The 27087-nt window shown below is 42.5% G+C and overlaps 1 protein-coding gene across 1 annotated transcript; it reads right to left on the bottom strand.

Moving 5' to 3' along the window:
• Positions 1–969: 969 nt before the first annotated feature.
• On the bottom strand, positions 970–26773 carry ttc9b (tetratricopeptide repeat domain 9B). Its single transcript, XM_047594565.1, has 3 exons — positions 25986–26773; positions 6706–6888; positions 970–5543 (listed from the first exon to the last, which is right to left on the bottom strand). The coding sequence occupies exons 1-3, from the start codon at positions 26446–26448 to the stop codon at positions 5449–5451; spliced, it is 741 nt and encodes a 246-aa protein (XP_047450521.1). The 5' UTR covers positions 26449–26773; the 3' UTR covers positions 970–5448.
• Between the last annotated feature and the right edge of the window lie 314 nt (positions 26774–27087).

Here is a 27087-nt window from a genome sequence, read left to right as displayed (position 1 = left end):
AAGCCTCTTAGATAAACAGACTTTGTGAGAACTGAGCTTTTGTCTGGTGTGCATTTTTAATTTCTCCTTGGTATTTGGGATTAGCAGGACCTAAGAAGTATAAAACTAAGCATCATCTTTGAACAAGAAGTCGTTTTTGAAAAAAAAAAAAAGTCCTCATAGCAAGAACAGGACTACAAACAATGAAATCCCAGTGTCCTCAAACGAGTACTTGCTAATTAGTGGCCTTGCAGCTCGTTACTATTGATATAATTTGTTAAATTCACGAGTCATATCAAACTAGAGAAGTTAATAAGTTTAAAAAAGCAAGTTTCAATCATAAAATTTGATGAGGTTTTTGGTCCTTGTCTAATTTTGTCCCATGATGGGCTGCAGAACGAATTATTCTGCTATCACGTTCTTACCCCGTTCTTACCCAGTGTGTTCACCCTTTGCTACCTCTAGGCGACAGACTAAGGCGTCCACTTATGAGGACAACAGGTCTAAATGAAGCAGAATAAGCTGCCACAAACCTAAAACTTAATGTCCCCATATGAGGACACAGGGTCTCAGGAGGTTAAATATTATGAGACATTGTCTTAGAGACTCCAAAAACAAAATATGATGAAGACTAGTGGGATTACTCTAAAGTTTGTCTAGTGTTTCACTGCTACAATATATAATATGTTTACATCAATCATATTTATTTAACCCTTTTCCTATGGACAATCAAATGTTTACACCATCCCTCTCAGATTTTGTATCCCTTCTGTCGGTTCTAACTGAGGCAGTTTTATCCAGATTACAGATGAAATACTAGCACCCATGTAAACGTAACTATGGTTAGGTTGAAAGTTAAAAAAACAAAAACATTTAAACTTCCGCAGTGTGTTGCAAGCTGATCTTCTTTGTGAAAATTAGGGGACTACATTACCTACAATGCTTTGATGATTCCATTTAAATTGAAACAACACAACAGCAATGTTCCTCTTTGTTTGAAACTTTATTCATAATCTTCATTTACCAATCAATAGTGCATTCCCAGGCTAGCAGTTCAGTAAAACCAGACAGAGGCCTGTTGGATATTTGGGTGTTGAATGGAAAAAGGCCTCCCGGGAGCGATGCGAGACAAAAATGCTGTCTTAGCCTCGACGTCCCCAGCTTCATGTCCTTCATGTCAACACAGAAACAAACAGGATAGAGGCCTGCGGCTGAGAGGAGAGATTCCTCAGAGTTCCCATCCACTGCTGCGCCGTACCGTACTGTACAGAAACAGACGAGTCGGGTGAGTTGTCAGTTGGATGGAGGGGGCCGAAGGGCACCGCATGTACTCTGAGCCGGTTCTGGGTCCCTCGACGAAGGGGACATCAACAGAAATATCAACAAATACAGACACAGTCACAAAGCAGCTCTGTGGAGGAGCTTTAATAAAATTCTCTTTTTTATCTCTTGCTTTTCTTTTCTGTTAATAAAGTAATTCAGTAAAGTAAAGCTTTTCACAACCATAAAACTTTCCATTTTTTGTTATTTTTTTGTACATTTGCTTCATATATTCACAAAAACTACTTTGACATTTGACAAACATTTACCTCAAATGACATCAAAGTAAAAGAGCAAAAAAATAAATAAATAACACAGCCAGTAGTTTTTCTTTTCCATCTCTTTTTTTGTTGTTGCTGTTGTTGTGCTTTTTGTTTGTTTTCAAAGCTACACTCACGTATAGATCGGATGTCTCAGTTTGTGAGAGACAGCACGTTGTCGGATTATGCTTACAATAACAGCCTCGGCTTGGTCGTTCACCAAAAATTAAAAGAAAAAACAAAAACGTTCGGCTGGAAACGATCCTGTTTTATGTGCAGCTTGTTGTCCCTTGACAGTTGTAGCACACGTTGAGCCAGAATGACTTAGCACAGCGAGACAAAAACAAGATGGCGGACTGGTGCCATGGAGAGAGGACCATGAGGGGGGAGACCTATCCCCGAGGGGCCCGTGGGTGAGGAGACTCAGCCCAGGCAGCCATGGAGACTGAGCCTGCAGGCGCTGTTTCTCACTGTGTTGATTCATCCCCTTTGGGAAACCAGGAGAAAAATAAAGGGTGACATCAACACCTAACAAAGCTTCTGCATATAATTTTCACCCTAATTAAACCCAGAAGTGCAAGACTCTGACATCCTAAAATGTTTTTTTTTTACTCATTCTTCCTGTCAGCGTCAATTTCTTTGCAGACGATAGCTGTAAATATTTTAGCAACCAATCAAAGCGGTGACGAGGACATTATTTTAACATAATACAGTAATATACGTAATATCATAGACAATATCTTGTTATTGTCTACACTACATAGCCAAAAGTATGTGGACACCAAGGCTCAATCTAAATATTGATAGTATCGATACCAGGGTCAGTATCGGAATCGGATCGGTACTAGCGTGATGAAAGCGAAGCTTTTGTTACAGTTTCTCTTCTGTACGTCCAGTTAATTACTCCTCAAGAGTTGATGTGAGCACAGAGCTTCTCCATCAACACCTGTAGTAAAAGGTGAGACTTTTGTGTAATAAAAGGGGAATTGTTTAATTTTCATATGGTGAAATTGTTTTATTAGTAAATACAAATTGGTTGCCGAAAATATTGATGTGTTTTATCACAGTTATAATCAACTAACTAAAGGCAAAATTACGAAGTTATTCAATGACCCTGACAGATTGGTAACGGCGATACTAGCCCTGTATTTACTTGGTATTGGATCGATATCAGAATTCCCAGTACCGCCCACCCTTGGTCGATACCAGTTTGGAGAACCATGAGTGTTCATGCGTGAAATATTTAATTGAGAAAAAATCTTGGTTCTGTAATTTCTGTTTCAATTGTAAATTGGGATTTTAATGTTGCTTGACTAAAATAAATGGTCATAAACAGGATTTACGTGACCACATCCAAAACATGAGCCGGGCGTTTTTACTGAACATAAACTGTGGATTGGTGGTTAGAGACGACTGTACCATCACTGGTTTGAATCCCCTCTACATCCACGTCTGAAATGCCCTTAATTGAGGCACCTAACACCTCAAACCTCAAAGCTCACCGCTCCTCGTGGACTTCAGTTTCAGATTTAATGATCTTGAGGATGTATGTAACATATTTCAGGAACCAGGTTTCTAAATATTGTGGAGGGTCTTCCCAGAATAGCCTCCCTCCACTGAATGCCCGACAGTATTTAGCAGGTGTCCACATACTTTAGTTCATGTAGTATCTAATGATGAATTAGGATTAAACTTTCAGTGCCACAGCAGAGCTGCAGCTGCTTTACTGGGGCTGACGATGGCCTACTTCTCCCTCCACCAGAGCCTCTCTATATCATGCCGGTCTCTTGAACGCATGGTGCCGCCTCTCCAGAGTCCCATTGACACACTTATGTCCCCATTTACCTCAGAGCAGGTCAATGAAATAAATGGGGAGGGGGAAATCTTTCCCAGCATCTTCGTATGATTTGATTTCCTCCTCCACTTCTTTTTGACTTAATTATCCGTCACCTTAGTCAGAGCAGAAGGCGACTCTTGTTTCATTAAAGAAAAATATTTGATTACTATTCTACTGCTGTGATCACAGTTTGTCGCCACCTTCTGTGTTTATAAAGGGCAGGACGGATAAAAAGGAGGTATGAGCAAACAGCTTGGTGGCAGCATGCCATGACAGAAAGCAATAGAGCACATATAATCCCTATCCCAAACATCTGAAGCAGCTCCCCGGAGCCGCACGTTACATGCAGGAGGTGGGCTTGCACATGAGAAAAGGGGAAACTGGGTTTCATGGCATCAGAGACGAGGGAAATTCAGGTCATGCTTTCAGAAATTATCAATCCAACCTTCTGCAGAACAGGGCAGGCAGATTTAAGCCTGTGGTAAAGCTATTATATCAAAAGCAATATTTGCATTATCAATGATTCAGCTTCACAAGTCACAAGAGAAGCAGCGGTAGCGCTGGACAGCTAGTAATGGATATCCAAAAACCATATCGTCAGTAGAGTCTAATGCTAATGTTGTGTCTTATCTGTCCATACAGCTCAGAGGTTTAATCTATCCACACACAACAAGCAGGAGAAATCTCAAATGGCTCGTTCTTGTTGAAGTGCACTAAAGCTGAGTGCTCTGAGACGGCGTTTTTGGGCTATCAAGTCAGATGCGTGTGATTGTTTTCCCTGCACTAACGCTGCCCAGAGTCTCCTCTGTGTCTTATCAACATCTGGGAAGCTTCAGCATTAGCGATAAAAGGTTGGACCTCCGTTTTGGAAATGTCAAAGCGTTTCTCGCTGTGAAGCTTTGGAGTGGGTCTCCATCTGGCCAATGGCAGGTGATGGTACTCCGATCTCATTGGCTATTATCCGTTGTGACATCATTAACGGGAGAACGGGAGGGGGGGGCATGGGAGGGACGGGCTTCGACGGTCTCAACAACATTAACACAACACATGGACCAGGAGGGGCTTCGGACGACACACCAGTTTCCACGATAGCACATCTGATAACAGCAAGAACCGTAGGGGAAACCTGGTGTCTTTGCCGCACACGCACATGCTGTTAACCATCAATTATTATATCGTGATGGCGAATTAAAAACCCCAATAATGGATTACAAACACTTGAATTAGCCCTTGAATTGAATCAAACAGTCTAGAAACTAGGAAAGAAAAGTGAGAGGGAGAAGTGACAGATTAAGCGCGAAGGCAGGTTTTTTTTTTTCTCTACTAGATGAAAGGTTTCTTGTCTGTCCAGTAGCACGGGGCCTAAGTGAACCCTGTTAGGTTGAGGATGTACAATCAAATTGGGCTGTAGTCTTGATATGTGTCTCCCCCACACACACACACACACACTCACGTACACACCCCTCACTATCCCGTGGTTCAGCCTCAAACCTGCCTGCACACAATCACGCACACACACACACACACACGCCCCTGACGTCCATCCCGGTCGCGGTCGAGCTTCCCAACCCACGTGTCCTCCTCGAGAAAGTAGACGGAGAGAGACGGAGAGGAAGGCAGGGAGAAAAAGAGAGAGCAAGAGAGCAGAAACAAAATGCATTTTGTGTTTTTAAAACATTTACTAAATCACGCAAAGGTCCACGGTTCATATGTTTTGAAGCTCCTTTGCCGTCCCACCACGACGACGGTTTTCAGTATGAGTATAATACACCATCTTCCTTCTTTTTTGTTTATTTTATTTATTTATTTCTTTTTTTTTTAAATGTCCTCCTGCTGACTGCATCTAGGGAGAGGAACCACAGCACCTGAGGGAGAAACGGGGAAGAAGAGGAGGAAAAGGAAGTCGCAGACAGTGTTGATATGTGTCCCCGGGGGCGACTGGGTCTCTTCTGTCTGTGCCGCTGTCTGTCAATAGAGGAGTGGGAGGGTCGGATTGGGACTACACGTTGGGGTCAAAGGTCGGAGGGGTCAGGAGGGTGAAGGGGTCGAGGGTTAGCCCTGGGTCTCTTTGCCGCTCTCTCGTTCCCTCTGTCCGCTCTTGCTCATCTTCATCTCCGTCAGCTGGATGTATCGCAGCACGTTGGTGTCTGCAGTGGAGAAAGAAAACGTAACGCACAAGTTTTACTTCAATCATTGCCACCGTATTTGTCCAGGCAGTTAAATTTAGGTTGAGAAAAATTAATATTTAAATGCTGCATTTAGTTAAAAGTGCTCAATGTTTCTAACATACAACACTTTCTTTGATATTAACATCTTGAGACCAGAGGTTTTATTTGTTATGCTTTTTAAGCTTTTTACTACTGAAAGAATTTGTCATATCAAACTAGAGAAATTAATAAGCATAAGTAGTCAAGTTTCAACCATGAAAATAAAAATAAAATAAAGATTTTGCTGAAATGCCCGCCATTATGCTATCATGTTTTTACACTTTCACTACCACTAGATGGCAGATAAAGGTATCCACTTATGAGGACAACAGGTCTAAATGAAGCTACCACAAACCTAAAACCTGTCCTCATATGAGGACGCAGGGTCTCAGGAAGTTAAACACAACAACTGCAGTTAATTGCAGCCACCACTGCACTTTTGTTTATTTAAATGGCCACAAGAAATGAAAAGCTGTGATACTAGACTACGTTCTTACTCTGTGTCTTTACTAGACTAAATGTTACACCTTAGGCTGAATATCACTTTCTACCAAACACAACACCAGCTGCGTTGCCATTACAGTTTTTCCACAAAATAAAGGTGATATTTCAAGTAAAATTGTACGCGTTTTCATTTAATGCGAATGAGCTGTGACTCTCGCAAAGTGGAGTTTCGTGATATCCAATTGTTCTCTTAAATTCTCGCGACTCCAGCCACAGCTTTGTATCATCCACATGCACTCGTCATGCAATACTCCTGTCAATAGTACAGTGCTATAATGCATGCACGCTTTGTATTTGTTTTTGCACAAACTGAACACAGGTTTATAAACTGTACTTATGCAAATTTAAACACTTGTTCAAGTAGATGAAATGAACATTTTAGGGAAGAAAATAGAAAAATAGATATTTAAATGTGTACATTTTATTCAAATTATTGTCAAATTTACAATTAAAGTTTAAAATGAACTTATAAAACATCCATCATAGTAAATATATGTGATTCTCAAACAGCGCTGATGCTCATGCAAAGAAATGATTCATTTCCCACCATATCACAGCGTAGTTTTTGGGTTGAACTATGAAATCTGTTCGTTCTCACCTGTGGGCTCGCGGTTCTTGGCGTCACGCAGGTAGCGAAGGGCACATTCGTAATCACCCAGGTGATAGAAGGCGATGCCGGCTCGGTACATGGCCTTGAAGTGGTCTCTCTGGTGGCTCAGCACTTTCAGGCAGTACTCCTTCACTCTCTCGTAGTTCACCAGCTCAGACTGCAACAAACACGCTGCGGGAAGAGGGCAGGGAACAATTTAGTGGCTGAAAACGCTTTAAAAACTCACAAACACCCACAAAGAAAAATTCATTTAAAATATTTGTCTCTTTCTGCCTATGCAAACACTTAGACACTGAGTCTAAATTAGTGAAGTTTAAACGACAAGTAAATCCCCCGGGTGAGAAACAAAGACGGGATATTTTTGCTGACATCTCACTCTGTGCCTTATAATAGCGCCACTGTGAAATTTAGCCTCAACAGTACTTCCTTGGGGTGGCAGTGGCATTGGACTATAAATAGCCAGTACTAATGTCTCATAGCGTAGAGAAGACACAAAAAAAAAAGTCGCGCAAGCAGTTTGAGGCCTGGGGCGGGAGCGACGCTGAACTCCACACACAAAATAGTACGGAGTATTGGGGGGAGAAATGTGTTGAGGTTGAGAGTTGTCAGCACTGTGAGGATGCCTAAATCTAATTTAACTGATATTTCAGATGCATTGTAAACACAGAGGAGAGTAGGAGAGGAGAAGAAAGTCCCAAGGATCACGGGGGTGAAGTGATTTCGCTGAGCTTAACTTCAAGAAAACACTCAAGAATAAGACTTGTATTTCTCTGTAGTCATAGATCGATGGAGCAACTCTCAGCAGCTCTGAGACCAGCTATGGTCACAGTAACTTCATTAGTAAAGACACACATGCGCACACACACAGCTTTTAGTCCACCAAAGCTTTTAAACGCCTGCTGATGTCTCAGATATCTGATCACTCAAACCCTAATCCTCTGGTGATCGCAACCACTTGAGGTTTTGATTTTACTTCCATCTCTCCCCCTTTTTTTCCCCCCTCATCTTCACTCTCCGCCCGTGTCTCTGCCTAATCTATCGTATAATATTTCAAAAATAATTTCCCTCCGCCCTTCCTTCAGCACTCCCCATCCCGTCCTTCCCCCGAGTCTGCCCTTGCCTCTCGGACAGCTCTGCGAATAACACGAGTCAAGGACTGTTCGCTGGGAGGAAAGGGTGAGTCAGGAGTGAGAGACGGAGGGAGGGGGAGGAAGGAGGGGTGCGTGCGCGAGGCTGGGGTTTAGGCTTAAAGTGGAGGAGGAGGAGGAGGAGGAGGAGAGGTGAGACTGATGGGAGCTGTGGGATGAGGAGAAGGAGGAGCACGTTAAAAAAGGTGAGCTTGAACAAAAAGTCACTAAGTGAGAAAAGGTAATTTTTAATCAAATGAGCTGGACTAATGGACACACACACACGCACACACACACACACACACACAGTCCTGCAGCAGCAAAACACTAAATAATTCATGGTGGACAAGAGGGGGAAGGACAAACTCAGTAAGAATCAATATGTTTTTGGTATTTGGTGGTTGAAGTTTAATGTGTCTGATGATTGCAAAGCAGCGAGTTCACAGAGTGTGTTTCTGTGCTAGGGAACAAGACCAAGACCAACTTACAACTTGGAATAAAACTTTGAATTGAGCCAACTTTAACTCTGCTTCGGATCTTCTCAAGGGATGCTTTCATTTCATCCCAGTTTTAGTTTGGCTTTGCTCCCAAATTCGTAGTGGATGTAGAATAAAAACTTTCACATTTCTGTTGGGGATACTGTTAAGTTTTGACCTGTCATAGTGAGAACATTACGACATTAAAGATGAGGAATAGTCTCCCTGTAAACAATGCGTGACTGTGTAGAGCACATCCTAACATGTCCTGTTTAAATATGAAATACATTATTCATGTTTTGTTTGTGTTTGTCAGACACATGGAGACAGTCACATATGAGAATAACCAGGTACCATGAGAAACATCAAATCCTGAACCAAATGACTAAAAAGCCAGAATATAAATGAATGAAGAGTCTGGAACTGAGCCGTCATTCATTTCCATTATTCTCACCTGTAAGTTTACTACTACTACAAATATGCAACCATGTTAATATATTCTCCCGATCAGACCTACGTACAATAGGCCAATATGATAAACTGTAACACTGAAGAATCTCACATCTACCTATTTTTTCCTCCATTAAATATATACATAATTAAATGACTCTTTGCCAGCTGCTATTTGCTTTTAATACCTTGTATAATCTAAACCTCTAAAACAGAAAATAAACAAGACTAAGACAGGATCTACACTGGGAATTCAAGTCATTGATTTGAAACCTAAAACAGAGTTTATTTATTTTAGACTCTAGACAAGACTTTTTAGGCTGTTTTATGAGACCAAAGGGAGACTTGATGCCGCATTTATGTTTGCTTATGGACATTTATGGACACATGATTGTCTTATATCGTGGAGCACAGACCATTTTCTAAACCCAAGTTTTAAATTTTTAATTTAACTGACTGCTCCCTCACCTTGGTTTAGTCTGCTGTTTTTTATTCCTCCTCTTTTATTTATGTATTGTTTGCTAGTAAGGGAAACTTTCCAAGTAAGTATTTCATTGTATAGTCTGAACTGCTGTCCATACAGTGCATCTCAAATCTCTAATCTTACTGAACTGTGAAAAAGGAAGATGTCCTCTCCTTAATTTTAGGCAGCTCACTACATTTTAAACGACTCGGAGCCTTGCACATCTGGCTGCAGATGTTGTTACTAATTCATATTCCTTCTGTTTGACTTTTGTCTCAGTAACATCTTCCAAATATTGGTGAGGATTTTTGATTTAGTTTCCTTTCCATGCAGGCTTCCTGATGTTCTGTACGCACGCAACTGTGTTATTTGTCCCTTTCTTGGCAAGGGCTCCTTTTTTTAATCCCAATGAGAATTATATTCCTGTGTGAATAAAGGTTATGATAATAAAATAATAATGCTGATGTATCTGCTGTCGTAGCCTTTACTAGTAAATGGAAGAAGAGGAAGTCTGACAAGCCTCCTCCTTCCAGTAAGGCTCATGACTCAGCTCAGAGCAGAGCAGCAAGGTCGAAGCTGTTTCCACCGTTGTCACTGATCGTAAGTCTTCTCAGCCCGGTACAGTGGGATTCACCTCACACGGCCTCTACCTCTGCCGTACAACTCTCTCTACACAATCTACTCCTCTATTTGTTTTTACAACCGCGCAGATACAACACTCATCCCTCCGCGCGCCCATCCATCATCGACGTCAGCCGAGCTTTCAGAGGATTCGGTTACAGTCCATAATGGATTTAATGGCTGACGCCGTTCACTGGCACAAGAAGAATCCTCACACGGAGTTCACGGAGCAGTAACAAATGACACAAACACGCACTAACGCAGGTCTCCACGTGGGTGTAAACAAAGGTTTGACACAACTTGACGACACAACCAACATTAGATTCAAAATTGACAACGGGGGCAAAAAGACACAGTGCACAAGTGATGACTGGTCGACCGCACCCTACTGGCCCATTAGGCAGATGGATGGCGTGCTGGAGGAAATGTAGAGTGTGGTGAGATGCATTAGGAGTGTGATAATGACGGGATCATCTGAGACGGACAGAAAGAGACCCGATAAACACGGCACTGTTATATCACTGGGGCTGAGGTGTCCTCATCACCGAGAGATCTGATTATAAAGCTGGCACTGAACATATAAAAGAAGACACGTGCAGCGTGAAATAAAACAAAGATCAACAGGCCCCTTCACAGCTTGTAAACAATGTGATGTTTTTTGAGGGGCGGGGCTTAACTGGATGCTAAACAACTCAAATACTATAGCCAAATGGATGAGGAAAACGCATATTTTAGAGAATATAGTAATACACTCACTCCCAGAGACTGTGAGTTTTATTTTAAAAAGATGACTCTGACTGATGGGACTACATTCACCGACCCCTACACTCTCGCTCACTGGATGGACGATTTAACCAAAGGAGGACACGAAGTCTGGTCTGTCTTTATTAAGTGAAGCCTCTCCAACAAAGATATTACCAGAAGTAATATAGGCTAATATAGTAAATGTAAACTTCCGCTTGGACACCCCTGAAACATAGAACTAATGTTGTGTTACCAAGCTGTTAGCATTAGCATTAACATGTAACATAATTTAACTTAACATAATTTCAGTCATGATTTATTCTAACCCATGATGTTATCTAGGCTGAAACTGATGATGCGTTTTACATATTAATCTTATCTAATATGAAGTGTATCCATTGTTGATTGTATCACTCCAGTCCTTTCTTTTAACCGCCAAAGCCAAACCATAGTTGTGTACGTCTGGCAGTGGCTGGTATCTGATAAAACTTCAAGTGAGTGTTTTTGATTTTTCGAGTTTTGGTCCCCAAAAATACAGCAACATGACATTTTCATGGTTGAAAGTCACAGTGTTCACCTCCAGTTTCCCTCTGTTGTGCCTCCAGTTAACATTGTGATGTCACAGTGACGTAGGCCATGAATGGTTCTATTAGTTAATTAACAGACATGATTTCCAGTTCCAGATCCACCTCCTTCCAGACTGCCTTTGGGTTCTGACAGGAAGAAACAATAAGAAGTCATTTTTGAAAGGCACTAATCAAGAACAGAAAAACTGAAAACCACAGGAATTAGAGGCAGTGTCCATCACATGCACGCTGCTCAAATGCCAATGAGGAACACGACAAAACGCTGGCAGCTGCTCAGGCTGACCCTGAACCTCGACCTCTCTCTCTCTCTCTGGACCCTCCTCTAAAACGTCAACAGTACATCAGACGTGCTTCGCTGACTTTTGTTGCGATCAAGAAATGTTTTCACTGCAACGATTAGAGAGGATGAATAACGAGGACAGGCGACTGAACTGTAGCTTCAAAGCTTTATTGTCGAAACCTGCCCGCTGGATTTAAAGGGGGGGATGAAGGAGATAAAACATGGGAACTAATGGAACAAAAAGGGATTTGGAAATGTATTTGAATTTCAGAGAAACACCAGGAAAGCAGCTGCCGAGCGTGCGAGTGTTAAAGCCGGCGTTTGTGGGTCCGTGACTGCACGCATGTGTTTCCTTTGCTTGAATGTCAAATGAGAGGTGAGGTGTGTGGGAGTGGTTAACACATGCTCAGGAACCCCACTGGTTTGCCTCAGGCATCACGTCTGAAATAACAGAGCCTGCGTAGAGACACGCTTTCATTTGGCAGACAAGGCAGCAAGGCCTGGGAGGAACAAAAGAGGGAGATATAATAATAATAAAAAAAAAATAGACAGGAAGCTGAAATAAGACAAGAGAGACGGAGGGCAAGGGAGGACAGAGATAAAGACGCTGCTGATGAAACAAAATCCAGAAACAGTCAAGAGGAAACGGTGCTAGACTTTCTACAGGAGAAGTCAGGGGGAAGCAGGCAGAGCGAGTGTGAAAGTTTCTTTGTCTATCACCTTCATACTCTGAGAGTTTCAACCCTTCTTTCTCTACTTCGCCTCGTCTTCCCTGTGAATGTCCCTCCCTTTCCCTCTTGTCGCTCTCCATCACACCAGGCGTGACACCACGATCCGGCTAATTTAAAGCCACTAGAGGCCCCGGTGATTAGTCTGCTGTCCATCACCTTGTAATTAGTTCTGTGTGGAGATAACGGCGGATGAAGAGACCCATCACTCACACTAACGCTCTTCTTCTCTCTCACACACACACACATTTCCCTGCATAGCTCTCCATCTTTGACCCTCGTCCTTCACTCCTCTATTTAACCTCAAAGCAAAGTCCTCCTCCTCTTTTCACTGCACCTGTCACTGCATCCACTGTCTCTACTTCACAAACGCTGCAATAGATTTGTTTTTAAAGAGACGAATGAAACGCGCACAGTCATCAACATGAAAAACCGCCTCACACCACATTTCGGAGCACAAAACCGATCTCGTACATGCTGATGACACAGCTCTCGGGCAGTGTAGCCGGTCTCTCCAGGCCCACTAAGAATAGCTCCACCCTCAGCGCTCTGTTGTCATTATTGGGAGGGTCAGGGCTACAGTTACTGGCTCGTCTGTACTGACATGACACAGCATTTTACTCTCACTGCCTTCACCGGCCACCACCTGCATCATCATTTGTCTTTAAAGGTCCTGTTTATCCCTAATACTGCATTTATATGCTTATTTATTCTCTCTTTTTTTGTTTTTTACTGTTTTTATGATGTGAAGTGCTGCTGCTGCCTTTAAGAACTGGATGACCTCAACACAAGCGAGCAGCTCTTAGTATGTTGACACCTACCATTAAATTGTCACCTGTGATCTGATTATATTCTATATGGAAATGTAGCCGAGATCATTTTTATAATGTATTCATCTCCTTCCCTATGACGTTAGTTGTTAGAGACCTGCACAAAGCTCAAATTATGAAGCGACATCAGGAAACTTCTGGAGTAATAGTAATAGTTATAGTAATAGTAATAGTAATAGTCATTTCACTGCTGCACTATTTGTAGAAGTAAAAGAAAATTCTCCAGTAACAAAGGAAAATAAAGACACCGGCCATTAATGAGAAAATACTGCTAATTCTGCTAATTTAATTAACTCATTCAATGCATTCTGGTTTAGATTTATTTAACATGCAAAAGGTCAAATGATGTTCAAATTCTGTCTCTGTTAATAAACAGTCAATAATTTTCTTTCTCTTTCTCTGAAGGAATGAGATGAGTTTCAAGAGGACATCAGACCTCAGGTGCATTACGAGTTGTGAAGGAAAGTAGTCACAAACTGTGGATGTGGACTTGTGGGTGAGTGTCTTGTCCTTTTAATTGACCCCTTGTGATCAGATCACTCACGATGACTGGACTTGAACAGACTCATCTCTAGTTTTATGTATTTTTTTTCTGTTTCACTCTCATATTTCATAGCTGTTGTTGTAATTTCTGAATTATTAAAAAACTGCACCTTTGACTTTGCACAGGAGAGGAGCAATAACAACAAGTGATCTAATCATCTCTTATGGTTTTTTTAATACTGTCTAAAAGAAGCTGTTATTCCCATATAGAAGTGGATGGAGTTTGGTGACTCACTCATCAGTGCAACATAAGGAAAACAACGTCGGCTCCCTCCCTCTGGAGGAAATATACATAATGACTGCTGTGATTTATTAATACACAGAGGTGATAAAAGCTCATCACACAACATTTTACTTGAAACAAACACAGCAGATGATCCCTTTGATTGTGTGTCACTGTGGCAGAAGACTAATGTGGCTCCATATGGTGTCAGAAGAGCCCCCTTAATTGCTCACTCTTACGGCTCCTCTTCGACTGTCTGGGTCTCTGAGGCCTCCGCGGGTTCCTCTGCAGCAGCGGGAAAAGTAAAGTGCTCATAAATTAGACAGGAAAGCTCCCCTGTAAACCTCTAGGAGTGTAGTTTGCTCGTAGTGCTTCGATTAAAGGAACAGTTCAACATTTCGGTGTTTACACTTTTTTTCTCTCTCTTGATCGATACTCTCATAAACGCGTACACAATGTCAGCAGCCTTTTATTTATGATGTTCACGTCTGCCTCCTCGTCGTAATTCAGGGAGGGAGCTGACGACGTCTAAATACGTCACATCATACGGTACAGTACTGTGCACTAGACAGCAGCAGATTTATTAAATGGAAACTCCCTCGTTCCAAACGTGGTGAGGTTTTGTTTTGTTGTTCTTCCTAATGTGTCAAATTTGGTCAAGTTTCCAGAGACTAATGTGAGGCCCCATAGACCTGTGTGTTAAATTGCCCCACAGCAGAAATAAATTAGTTTAACCTATTAAAGAAATATATATTTATTATTCACTTATTTAAATTATATTGCATACATACAGATTTAAGAGCTGCTTTTAGGCGGGTGCAGCCTCTATATTAGTCGGACATTAACCGAGAGTCAGGCTTGGTGTGATGGAGACGACCAAAGCCACCCACACTGACCTTAAAGCCCACTCTGCAGGGACCCTGTGGTTTCACAGTGGGTTTGTTCATCCTTACATAAGGTCAGTCATTCAAAAACACCAGCGATTCTGATCATCCAGACTGTCAAAAAGCCTTTAATATACGCTCTGCTTTACAGTTTTTAATCTAAAAATGTCTTCTTTTCTTTTTTCTTTTGTTTTAATAAAACTGCCCAGTGTGTCTCATCCAGGAATAACTGTTTTTTTTTTTGTTCCAACTTCTAACACAACTTTAGCATAACAACCCACCGACTCAAGGGACTTTTCTTTTCTTTAATCTGTACAAAAATAAAAGCATAAACACATAATTTTATTTACGAAATAAACAACTTTGTCAAAAATGCTCTTGTAAAACTACCATTGGTCCTTTTCCATTTCCTCCCTCACAGCTGTTGCTCCTTTTGCAGAAACCCCGCGTTGGTTTTACTTGTAACACAGACACAGCCTGTCGTGCCGGGAAACTGCTGGTACATCAAGCATATTTGCATGGATTACCCACAGTGTAACACTGATCCTGGGAGTGAAGGGAAGCAACCAGATTATTCTATTAGATCTCACAGAGGGCAAACTGCACAGGGAGGCTTTTGTTAAGCCAGGGAAGCCACTCAAATCCACTTCTGTGTTGTTTATTGTTCGTGGTCGGTACCGAAAGAGAGATTTTCTAACTTTAAGAGACGAGTTTGGTTTTTCTTACACCTCAAACCCCAGCTCCTCCCGTCTCTACCCGTCTTCTACCTCACTTTATCAGCGCGCACCCTCCCACGCCGGTCCACTCTCCTAAAATAGTCGCTGACTCTGGATTAATGCTCATCTGCTTAAATATTTATACAAGCGAGGAAGCTATCTTCTCGAAGACACTGCGAGATGAAATCATTTAATGGTTTCCACATTACATTAGCGGAGTTCTCTCCTTGTCTATAATATTGGCCGTGTAATTTCTTGATACCTCTTGAGAAAAAGCCGTTAGTGTAAATGACTTTGTTTACACGTTTTCACCCAAAATGAGTCTCGGGGTCCGAAAGGGATCCAGCGTTTTCTATATTACTTTTACTCTCATGAGTAAAAACAGACTTTCAAGCAGCAGATAAGTGAAGTTTAATAACACATCAGAGAGGGTTTTATCTGTAGTTGAACTCTGACCAGGATATAATTTTGTCGACGCCTGCAGCCAGGCCATTATCTGATTGGTGATGTCATCTGTGGACACTGGACAGACTCTCGTCTTTGACTCAGCAGATCCTTGGCTCCCGTCTCCGGCTGCTGTCAAACACGTTGCTTCTTTTAACGCAAACACTGTCAAGTAAAATTAAGTTTGTGTTTACTAGTATCAATCCACTTCCTGTATTTTTACTCTTGTGCTCGTGTGCAGCGGCAGCGCCAAAGACGGAGGAGAGCAGTGGAAAGGTCAACATTGTTGGCTCTGAATCTCGTGGAGTCGGGTTTAATCTGTGAGGTAGTAAAGTTTTTCACTATCTGACGTAAATTAGCGGCTCCCGTAATTTCTGCAAATGATACATCATCGAGCTGGCAGCCGGTTTAGAAACCTTCTCCGTACGAGGTCTGACGAAAACACAGTGAGGAGCTCATCTGGCAGCAGAGAATATGAATCAGGACAGTTTGTACTATCCAGCACCAGGCAGAAAAAAAAAAAAAAAAAAAAAAAAAAACAAGTGAGGAGTTTTTATACTGAATACAACAGTCTGCTGGGGTTGACAGTTAAAAACAATAAAAACAACAATGGAAAGTTGAGACCAAGGGAAATATTTCGTGCTCGGCCGAGATGGAAAAACAAATGTGTTGATAACATCAAAATGTGAGGGGGCTGCAGTCATCATGACTAAATCATGGAAATGAAAATCGACTTGTGACTAAAACATCAGTCATCGCCGCAAACACAGAAGATTTTGGCAGCATGAAATCTCACATCTTTGAGGATCAAACGAATCCACAAAATGCTCCTAAATGCCACATTTTCATCACAAACGTCTCTCGGGATTTTATTGCTAGAAACCTGAATAGCGCTCATTTAGTTCGTCACCTCGTTTGTACCGAGGGGACAGACTCACGAACTTCACAGCGGATGATGATGACGAGCATTGATTTCTCTTATTCGTTTGAATGGAGACTTGATTTTGGAGATGCTTTAACCCTTAAATGCATCTTCATGAGCAGCCCAGCCCTTATATAAGTCAGACGAAGTCTCATCTAGACATGATGTAGTTCAAAGCGTATGCAGCTGCAAACACGTTTTAAAAATTCAATACTTCTTCGTGTAGATCCACATATTTCATGTAAAGACAGTTTCATCTTTCTCACAGGGCGACACCCACCAAAAACACAGATTAGTCAGCTCAGTGACAGCGGTCACGCTCGTGTATGTGTGTGCGGTTAGTGTTTTTTTGTGGTTGTGAACATGAATTAATAAATGAGCCACAGCAGTTGAATGTCGACGCTTTCCAGACGTGTGCGCGTTCTTGAAAACATGGGCCCTGTCATCCGCCCTCCTCTCCTGGGAATATAATTGCATTTGGACTGTTGTGCCGGTCAGGGAACATTTTGTCTGACTGACTTTGGCATTTTCTCTGCTCTGATTGTGCTTTTAAGTAGTCTGATCTGTCAGTGTCACAAACGCTAAGTCTTGTTTTGCTCCTTATTCCTTTTCGTTTGCAAAACATTTGTCATCAGGCTCCTCTCATATAAAAGAATTTGCAGCTCTGGAATAAATTTGCAGCTTCCTGCAGAGCCATCATTGTATTTATTGACACTAAGTCAAATGGACAAACTGTCGTGTATTAGTGTGTGTGCTGCATTTTTTTTTTTAACAGGGAGACATAACTCAGATCATTTTATTAGATTAAAGAATGCTGTGCTTTCATGCAGGGCCGTTTCAAGACACTCTGGGGGCAAAAGGCAGCTTATTCTTATTTCTTAAGTCACTGTCAACTTCCTCCTATCTTCATCTGTTCACAGAGCTGTAGAGGATCGTTGTGGTTGATGAGCAAAATGTTGCAACAAAAAAAAAAAGCACCTTGAGGAAAAAAAAAAAGAGCTCAATTATATTTGGTGTCAGCCGAAGCCCCAGAAGTAGATTTTTCGGCTGTATATTTAGTCATTGATCCCTTCTACATCCACAGCTTGAGGCTGAGAGGTAACGAGTACAGCAAACTATAATTTATTAAGTAATACACATGGTCATTTGATCTATTGGTGATTATAGCTTTAAATTTCACATTTTAACTCCAGATTCTGCCTCTTAATTCTCCTCGAAGCAGCGCTGACGGTAAGAAAATCTGTTAAACCTGCTCCACCGAGGTCCGCCCTCAGATGCTGGATCAGCGAAACGGTCTCAACGCCTGCCTTTACCTTTCGCTGCCGCCTCAAACGGGGTTTAACAAGGACGACTTTTCAATGTCAGTCCCCGGCAGTTCATGTAATAAAGCATTCAGCGTCAGGCCGGAGCAGGGAAAGCTCAGATAGCAGCCAGCGTTTATCAGCGCGGAGCTCTGCGGATAAATATAAACAGGGAATTGGTTTTACTCTGCACTGTCCACTGGAGCACGGGTGTTAGATGTGCGCAAATAGCTTCAGTGAATTCTCATTACTGATGGCTTATAGAGGATGAACATTCGGCATTTCTCTTCTATTTCTCTCCCGTGTTTCAGTTTTCTCTCAGTCGTGACTTTCAAAAAGCTTTGACGGGGACGTTCGAGTCCAGTTCGTTTGTTATTTCAATCCGCGTCAAAGAAGAGGATGGCATTTAACAAATCAGAACAATACACTTAACTCATATCACAAACATACACACACAGGAATAATGTATAAGGTTTATTTCGCCTTAACTTTGACACATGCAACTATGTTTCTGTTGTTGAAAAATATCTATGAAACTAACTGGGTGTTGTGTTGTGTTTACTATTAATTAGCACCACAGCGACACAATAGAATAAGAACAGTTTTAACCTTTATAGCTGCTAAAATCAGATCATTAGCATTAATGTTTAGCTCAGAGTCTTGTTAATTTACTTCCCTTTAGATTCTCTAACTGTGTTGGTTTATGTTTTGACAGTTTTAACAATATTTTAACAATGTGTCTCATTTTATGGAAGTTTAAAATATTAGCCGCCCGTCCCTCCCTCTCTCGACCCCCTTCTCCCTTTTCCATCCTGACAAATGATTGAATCTTATTTACTCTTGTGACGGGAGTCATCTGGGCCTGTCAGGGCTGCGATATAAATCAGGTTGGTCAGAATTGGATTTCTCGGTGCAAGAAAGAAATAAAATAAAAAATAAAGCAAATCAACAAAAACGCCGCTCAGAAAAACCCTCCCGTCACTACTCGGAGGTCATGGAGGCGAGCGTGCTCCTCCTCTCCTTCCCTGCTTGTCATTCTCCTTTACAGCCGTACCCTCCCCTCCTCTGTCTTATAATCCCATCACGTTAAAGAGTTCTGTCCAGTTTCTCACACTTCCTCCCCCATTTGAGCTTATCCATCTTCCTCTGCTGACGTACCCCGTCCTCCATCCTCTCCAGTCCTGCCTGTTTTTTTGTTTTTTTTTATTTTGTTGTTTTTTTGTTTTGTACTATAGAGAGGACAGTACAGTGTGAGTGGTACAGAAATGCCATGCCATCTGCAGCTCTGGCACTCAATAGCCTCGCTGCCCTGCTCTGACCATCCCTCCAATGGCAGACGTACATGCACAGAGGGGGGAAAAAACACAGACCAGCTCTCCCCCCATCCCCCTTCTAACCCTCACATGGCATCTCTCCTCTTCCTCCTCCTCCTCCTCCTCCTCCTCCTCTTCCATCCTCCTACAGGACCAGCTCGCTGCATGGCAAGTGTTTTCTGTCCAAAGCGCAACTGCTACTAAAAGCTGTCTTTCTCCCTCATCTTATAACCCCTCTATGTTACACTTCCCTCCTATCCTGCTCACTCTCTTCTTCTGTCTTTATCTCAAGCACTCCACCACATCCCCTGGTGGCTGAGCTGGCAGGAGATGAAAGGGAGGGGTTTTCGGCTCTATTCTGCTTTTGTAAGCAGGCATCGACTGTTCTGTAGCAATGTATCAGAGTGGACCGGTCAAATCTCTCTCTTCTGTGGTGTTGCACATCGCTGACGTTATCTGAATGCGGCCCCCGGTGTCGGAGGCACGACGGGGCTTAGAGGCCGTGATGTGTCGAGGCAGCGGAGCAATGGCAGCTGTAATTTACTCTGATTCTGGTCCAGCGGTAACAGATGTTTATGTCGCCAATAGGTTCATTAAAGGCTCATTAAATTTAGTATGAGATCCATAACGTCAGGGGTCAAAGATTTATGGATTACCTCAGTCAGATACAGGGTATTTGTTGGGACACAAGCATTCAGAGCTTTAAGTTAAAGCTCGTCATTGGCCCACATTGATAATGTATATATACATATTTGTCGATGTCGATGCTGTGATTACAATTAACGAAGGCTAAATGATCTATGTTTAATGAAAAATAAAAGACTTCCTTGGCTCTGTCGAGTGTCTTTCAGCTCATTTTTGGCTGCATGAAAACCACTGCTGCTCGATGGTGAACATAGCGGAGAATTTAGCAGCTTAAGACTCACTGGAGGTGGTGGAAACCAAACAGTGTGTTAGCGATGATGAAGGTGAAAAAAAAACATGAGGTAGATGCCTAACAAGCTGAAACAGATGACAACCAGTGGGAGCCACTCACTCACACATGGGAGTTTCCTAAATGTTTACCACAAGGAAACACTGCCTGTGACTTTGGTTCCTACCATCAAATTAGCATCACTGGTAGCAGGAAGCAGTATATAAGATATAGTGTATGAGTTAAAGTTCATTTAAAATCAAAGAGCATTTGCACCAAAGTGCTTCACATTCAACATGTCATATAAAACATGTAAAATACAGATCAACGTCGATGTATCAAGAAATGAAAAGCTATTAACACCCAGAAAAATAAAAACAGATCAAATGCCATTGAAAGCCAAGGAACAAAGATGGGTCTTAAGGTCCTTCTTAAAAGCCTCAACGGAGTCAGAACTCCTAATTTAAGTAGAGGTAGCTCAGTCCATACACTATCAGTGTTTTTATGTTCTGCTTTTTTCACTTGGAAACTTTTGGGGTGGGACAGAAATACAAGGTAATGGTCTCTGTGTCCATCTGGCATCTAAATGAATGTTAATGTTGATCCATCCATGTGTGACGCACAAGGAAACTGTTTGCTGAAAGGCTCACAGCTGCTGCAAGCAAGTGGTCCAAAATATAATCGATTAAGGCATCAGTTAAATTGACTGTAATACTTACCATGACTTGGTCTTGAACTATTTGCGGAGCTAAATATACCTCAGATTAGTCTCCAACTGACATGAGCATTGTTTAGATGCTGTAGCCTCGATGAAGAAGAGTCACTTAAATCCTCAGGGACATAAACAACAGACCCCGAAGGGTATTGATATGTTCCTTTGAGGTCAAATGGGCACATCTGAAGAAATGAATCAGCTGACTGTTTTCATTACTAAATGATAAACCATCTGATCTACGAAACACTAGAAAATGATTCAGTGGCTTAGATGATTAATCATTTAACAAAACTGTGGCACATCTGCTCAGTCACCTTCGGTTTGTACATAACTGCTTCCGGCTATATTTAACATATGTTATTTCCTTCTACAGGAAATTAAACCTGAACGTGGAGTTCATTTTAGGTAAACAGTTGAGGCTGCATGAGATGACATAAACTAAGGCGGCACAGCTCGTCTCTACTAACACAAGGGGGAGGAAAAAAAATTGTTTGCTCACGGTTTATAAGCTCTCAGCATATATCTTATTAAGATTAAATTATTCCTTGTTCTCTACGGTGAGAGAAAAAAAAACAGTTTGTGTTTTTATTTTCACTCCTTTCAACGATTTTTCTTTTATGTGACGAGTGGGTGGAAATCGCTGGATCATCATCGCGGCTGTGAGCAGCAGCAGTTGAATAAAAAGGTGGCTGGTGTTACGAAACAAACAATTCCACTCGTCCCCTCCCGCTGCGTCGCTCCCAAGGCTGTGACTTATGAGTCACTCGCAGATTGAGCCAGTCAGGAGGAACAAAGGGAGATTTTAGGCAGAGATGAGAGCGAGCAGAAGTTAATGAAAAGTCAGACTGATGGATCTCACAAAAGGATCACACCGTTTTTTTGTTTTTTTTATTCCCTGCACACTCCCTAATGCGCATTCGAACCGCTTAAAACAAGTGTCTGTGTGATCAATATCAGGAAAAAAGAGCAAGCAAACTGCAGTCACATCTGTTGTTTCTGTATGTGCCTCACTGTGAGTTTGTGGTGGGCGGATGGATGGCTGAGGCAGGCTGGCAGGCGCTCTGCCTCCGGTCAACATGTTGCACCACTGTGAACTACGACAGACACAGACGACGACGACGACGGCAGCGGCAGCGGCGGCGTTGTAACCTATTTAGATACAGCCCTACAGGAATACACAGACTGAGAGTCTCCTTAAAAGGGCCAGCAAATGGGACATTCATCATCTGTCGTTGTTCTGTTTGACAGAATCAGGTGATGTTGGCGCTGATACTTACTCGTGTCTCTATATGACATTAAAACCTCGTATTTTCTCCTCCTAGAAATAATTAGTTTCACTCAATCAATTTCCTTTCCCCCAAAAAACGCAGTGTTTTTCAGTGTCTTTCTCTGTAAATCAGTTGGAGTCACTCCACAACATTTGAAAAACTTTGAGTCACACAAAACCCCAGTGGTGGCAGAACTAAAAGGACCACAACATCTAAAAAAAGAATCTGTTATGTCTTCATCCAAAAACACACATCTTGTAATTGCATGTGTTGTCTAAGACCTTCCAATATCCAGTCTAGCATCACATAATATAGAAGAAAGCAGCTGCTGAGGCACCAAAACCAAAAGACATTTAAATTATAGTCAGATTAATGGACACATATTTTCCACTGTCATCAAAGCAAGAGCTCATACTGCAGAAAATGACCACTGAGAGTTTTATTGCAATAGACGTTGTTGGTTGGTGGAACTATTTTTTCCATTTTATGTGTTCAGCTGGATTTATTTAGCAATATTTATTGCTACAGAATGTAACAGCAATTGAATGCAATTGAATGTATTTATTTTCTGTACAAACAAGGAAAGTTTGATCACAGTAAAATCAAGGAAATAAGAAAGCACACACACACATTAACACACCAATACACTGCACTTAAACAAGATCAGCAATGTCAGTGATGGGTGCGGCAACAACAGCAGGACAAGCAGCACTGAAAGCAACTCCCCTTCCCTCTCACCACACATACACAGATTCATAAACACACACACACTCCATGTCTCCTTGGTCGGCTGCTGTTCCTCGACGCTTTTGAAAGCAGAAACACACAAACTCGTGCAAAACAACTCCCACCCCTGACATGCAACCGCTCTCCCACATGGGACTGGTTCTGCTGGCTTGTTGCTCTCTCGTCATACGTCAGAGCCAAACACGGCCGGCCAATCAAACGGCAGCTCCTCACTCATAACCACGGTGACCACAGTCTGCCCAGCAGAACTCTGGGTAACCAGGTGGAGCTGCACAACAAAGACCTGCAGCTGTCCTTGCACCCGGCCACATGAGAGTCATCGGTTCTGTAAACTAAAAATCATCTTTCTGTTCTCATTCAGAATAAAATATCGCTTAGTCCGTTTAGGTCGACATGGACAACCATGATCTCACAGTAACCTGTCAATACTTTGAAAGTTATCCTTATGTTATCACATCTGTGTTGTAATGGTTTAGTGTTGACAATAAAAATTAAATTAAATATTAGTGGATGGATGTATAGACATCCCTCTTGCAAAAAGATACTGACCTAACTGAGGTTTTCTATCTAAATAAAACTATTATTCATCCACTAGAGTGTTCAAACATCTCTTACTGTGTAGAGGTAAATAAATACTTTATTTTTCTGCATGTTCTCAAGTACTAAGTTACTTTTTCGCTTCATTTTGCCACAAAATGAAAACCTGAACATAAAATTCCCTATTCCGAGAGTAGTTTTATTACAGCAGAAGTCTTTTAATCCTTGTTTTTATTCAGCGTCTATATATTCATTTTATTATCCAAATGTAAAACCCAAACAAAACAATAAATTCAGCCTATTAACAAGAATTACCTTTATAGCCAAGGCCCGCTGTAAAAATGCTGAGACATACTGTGTGCTCCTTAATTACCATAAATACAGACACACTGTAAATGCTCACCAGTATAAACTCTGTGCACTTATCCACAGCTTGAAATAGTCCTCAATAAATGCACTTTAAATGAGCGGGCATGTTCTTACATTTGTAGTCGGCAAAAGTAACCGAGTGGCTAAATCTATCCACAAACACACAGAGCCCACTGTGGGTTCATTTTGTGTGTTTTATAGATGTCCATAATAATAAAGTGCCCGGTTTATATCTCACGGCTGCCATGTACAGGAAGTAGAGAACGAGAGAGCGATTTCAGACGACGCTCACATAGTCGTCGACGGTAAAGCAAGGTTGAAGTGAGGTCTCTCTTTGTGTGTGTGTGTGTGTGTGCATGCGCATGGGCACACACTTCCAAGAAGCAGCGAGGGGAGGGCATGAGCGGTATTAATACATCAACAGGGAAAAGGCCCAGCGATGGTTGCCATGGTAAATATGCCCCCCTGTTGCGCGCTAGCAGTCCACTTCCCCTCTTTCTGTTCCACTGCTCTTTGCTCTTTCTCTTTTCCTCTCCTCCTCCAACCATTTTCACCAAATCTCCTGCTCCTTCCTTCCCTCACACTAATTTTTCATTCTCCCCCCCGCCCCCCCCCTCTTCTCCTTTCCTCCCCCATCTTCCCTTCACGCCACAGTGGCCTTGCTTCAGGCTCCAGACAGGCTCTGTACGCAGAACAAGCGACCTTCAATGCACCGTGGCAGCGAGGAGACACAACACTGACACCGCCGCCATGCCACAGTCACGGACCAAAACAGTCGCATAAGTATTGTGAGGTAACTGCTGGTCTGCGCCATTAATCATCATCATCATCATCATCATCATCATCATCGTCATCAACTCCTTGTGGATGTTGACTTTCATGCCGAAATCTCCAGCTGTTTCAGCTTGGTGTCACATTACCAATTATTGTCTTTGTTTCATTTTATTTAGTGCGAATTGACCAATGAGTTCCCTTTGTCATGTTACGTTGTAGCCAACAGGGATGAAATACGGGAGTGAATCATATCACATTGTCAACATAGAGGTTCATTGGACACATATATCTGTGAAGTCATGTCCACTTGACCTCAGAAGGCCTCAAGGTACGGTCAAAACATCTGGAAACGGTTATGAGAGACGAAGAAGAGAACTATTTTATACACCTGACATAATCATAGCTATGTTGTTGTGTGTTTTTTTGCCCTTTCCCCTCCCATTGTGTCTTATTGAATGTGAAATACACGTCAGTTTTCTGACTATTAATCGTTAAATTAGTCAACAACATCCTTGGGTCAAGATGTCATCTTGTTATTTAAGAACGTGGATATTATTAACCAGTTTTTGAAGGTTAATTCAGACCACGATCAATAACTGCAGCTCTGGTTTAACACTGGTGAAAATACCACAGCGTCGTCCAGCACTGGAGCTCTGTTCACTCTGTAGTAAATCACAACAAAGCTCTTACATCACTCCTCTCTCCTCCTCAGACCCCACTTGAAATGCTGCAACACAACAGCTCGGTGAACTTGTCTCTTAAATTAAAAGACAAATAAGAACATTAATTTTATTCGTTCATTGACTTTTTTTCCCCCCCCTCCTCCACATTTACTCAGCAGTGAACCACACTAAATTAAAAGCAGGAACGTGCTTTGAAGCAGTGGCACAGAAACCCTTTGAAAGGCCGTGTACGAGCCTGAAATTGGCATGGCAACGATGAGACGTGCTCATTTACATTGTGACATTTCTCTGTAATGGCTGGCAAATGGCCTCTGGGGTAAATACTGCACTAGTGGCCAAAAATGCGTGCAAATCCTTTCATATTCTCCGTCACGTAAGCGCAATATGTCCAAAGCCATATGTGCACGTCCTCGGCTCATACACCACCGGGGTTGTTTCACCTGCCTCTGCACAGGAGGAAACCAGAACCTGCAGAAATAACTACAACCTACGAGTGTGTTTGTGAACCCAGTGAACCGGCACGAACAATGGTGTCAGCAGCTGCCCAGTGTTTTGTGTGTGTGTGTGTGTGTGTGTGTGTGGGGAGGGGGATGCACCTGCAACCGCTCACCTGTCAGGCTGTCATAGCACTCGATCTCGGTGATCTCCACGGCTCTCCGCTGCTCCTCGGTCAGCTTGGCCGCGGCTTGATTGAGCAGGTTGACCTCGGAGCCCGTCGTCCCGTCGACAACGTGCACCCCTTTGAGCTGCAGCAGCGCCCGGTGGTACTTGCCTATCGCTTCCCGAAATTTCTTCTCCTTGTAGCAACGATGGCCCTCCGACTTGAAGTCGATGGCTTTCTGGATCTTCGCCTCCATCTCCATTTCGGCCGAGCCGGCTCGATACCCGCCTCCTCCGTCGCCTCCGGCGGCCGCCGCCAGGCTCCGGCCACCGGTCTCCGGGTAGCTCTTGAGGCTCTTTATGGGGTGTTGTTTGGCTTCCATGTCTCTCAGTGAAAGCGGCTGGCGCGGGCCATGGTGCTCGGGCACAAAGGAGTGTTTTGTCGGAGAGGACCGGAGCAGCGTGCTGTGCATAAAGGATGTGGGACGGAGCGGTGACGGCGGCTGTGTGCAGGCGGCGGCGGCACCGGGAGAGCCGAGGAAAAGAGAGAAAAAAAGAAAAAACACGTCTCCGGTTTGTGCCTTGTGCGTTAACAACAACTGTAAAATAAAATTAAAGGATGGTTGCGGTTAAAGCCTCGTGAGGGAGACTAGAGCAGCAGGAGGAAGCATCCTGAATCTCTCATCCGTCGAGAAACACCAAGTCCTCGCGCTGGTCCTCTCGCGGAAGGATGCTCGGTGGTAGCCACCTCTGAGGCACGCGCAGCTTCAGCACCACGGACAGCCCCCCCCCTACCCCCTACCCCCCCAGCCGCACTGCATTGTGGGTACACAAAAAAAAATACAAGTCGTGAGGTGTTGCTGCAGTCCACATTTTACACAATAACAAAACTCAAAAACATTAAAACCTGCTTAAAATATCTGACGTAGTCAAAAATATTGAATTTTAAATCCAATTAAATCTCATCAAACGCATCGATCAGTAAAATAACTAAATATAGCAACTTATTTGCATGTTTAAGGGACCATTAGGCAATGTTTTACCCTGACACCGGTCCCCTTATTAGCCCACACGTCTTAAATGATTAATCAATAACAATTATAAAAGAGTTC

The sequence above is a fragment of the Mugil cephalus genome, chromosome 9 (genome assembly GCF_022458985.1).
Source record: "Mugil cephalus isolate CIBA_MC_2020 chromosome 9, CIBA_Mcephalus_1.1, whole genome shotgun sequence".
NCBI lineage: Eukaryota > Metazoa > Chordata > Actinopteri > Mugiliformes > Mugilidae > Mugil > Mugil cephalus.
This window is presented reverse-complemented; position numbering and strand designations above follow the sequence as displayed.

Bases quoted from the DNA above. Each gene is read 5' to 3' on its own strand.
- ttc9b (XM_047594565.1), bottom strand. From the start codon at position 26,448: ATGCACAGCACGCTGCTCCGGTCCTCTCCGACAAAACACTCCTTTGTG. The intron at 6,889-25,985 runs GTGAGCGGTTGC...CTCTTCCCGCAG, and splicing joins GTGCTATGACAGCCTGACAG to CGTGTTTGTTGCAGTCTGAG. The intron at 5,544-6,705 runs GTGAGAACGAAC...TCTCCACTGCAG, and splicing joins CAAGAACCGCGAGCCCACAG to ACACCAACGTGCTGCGATAC.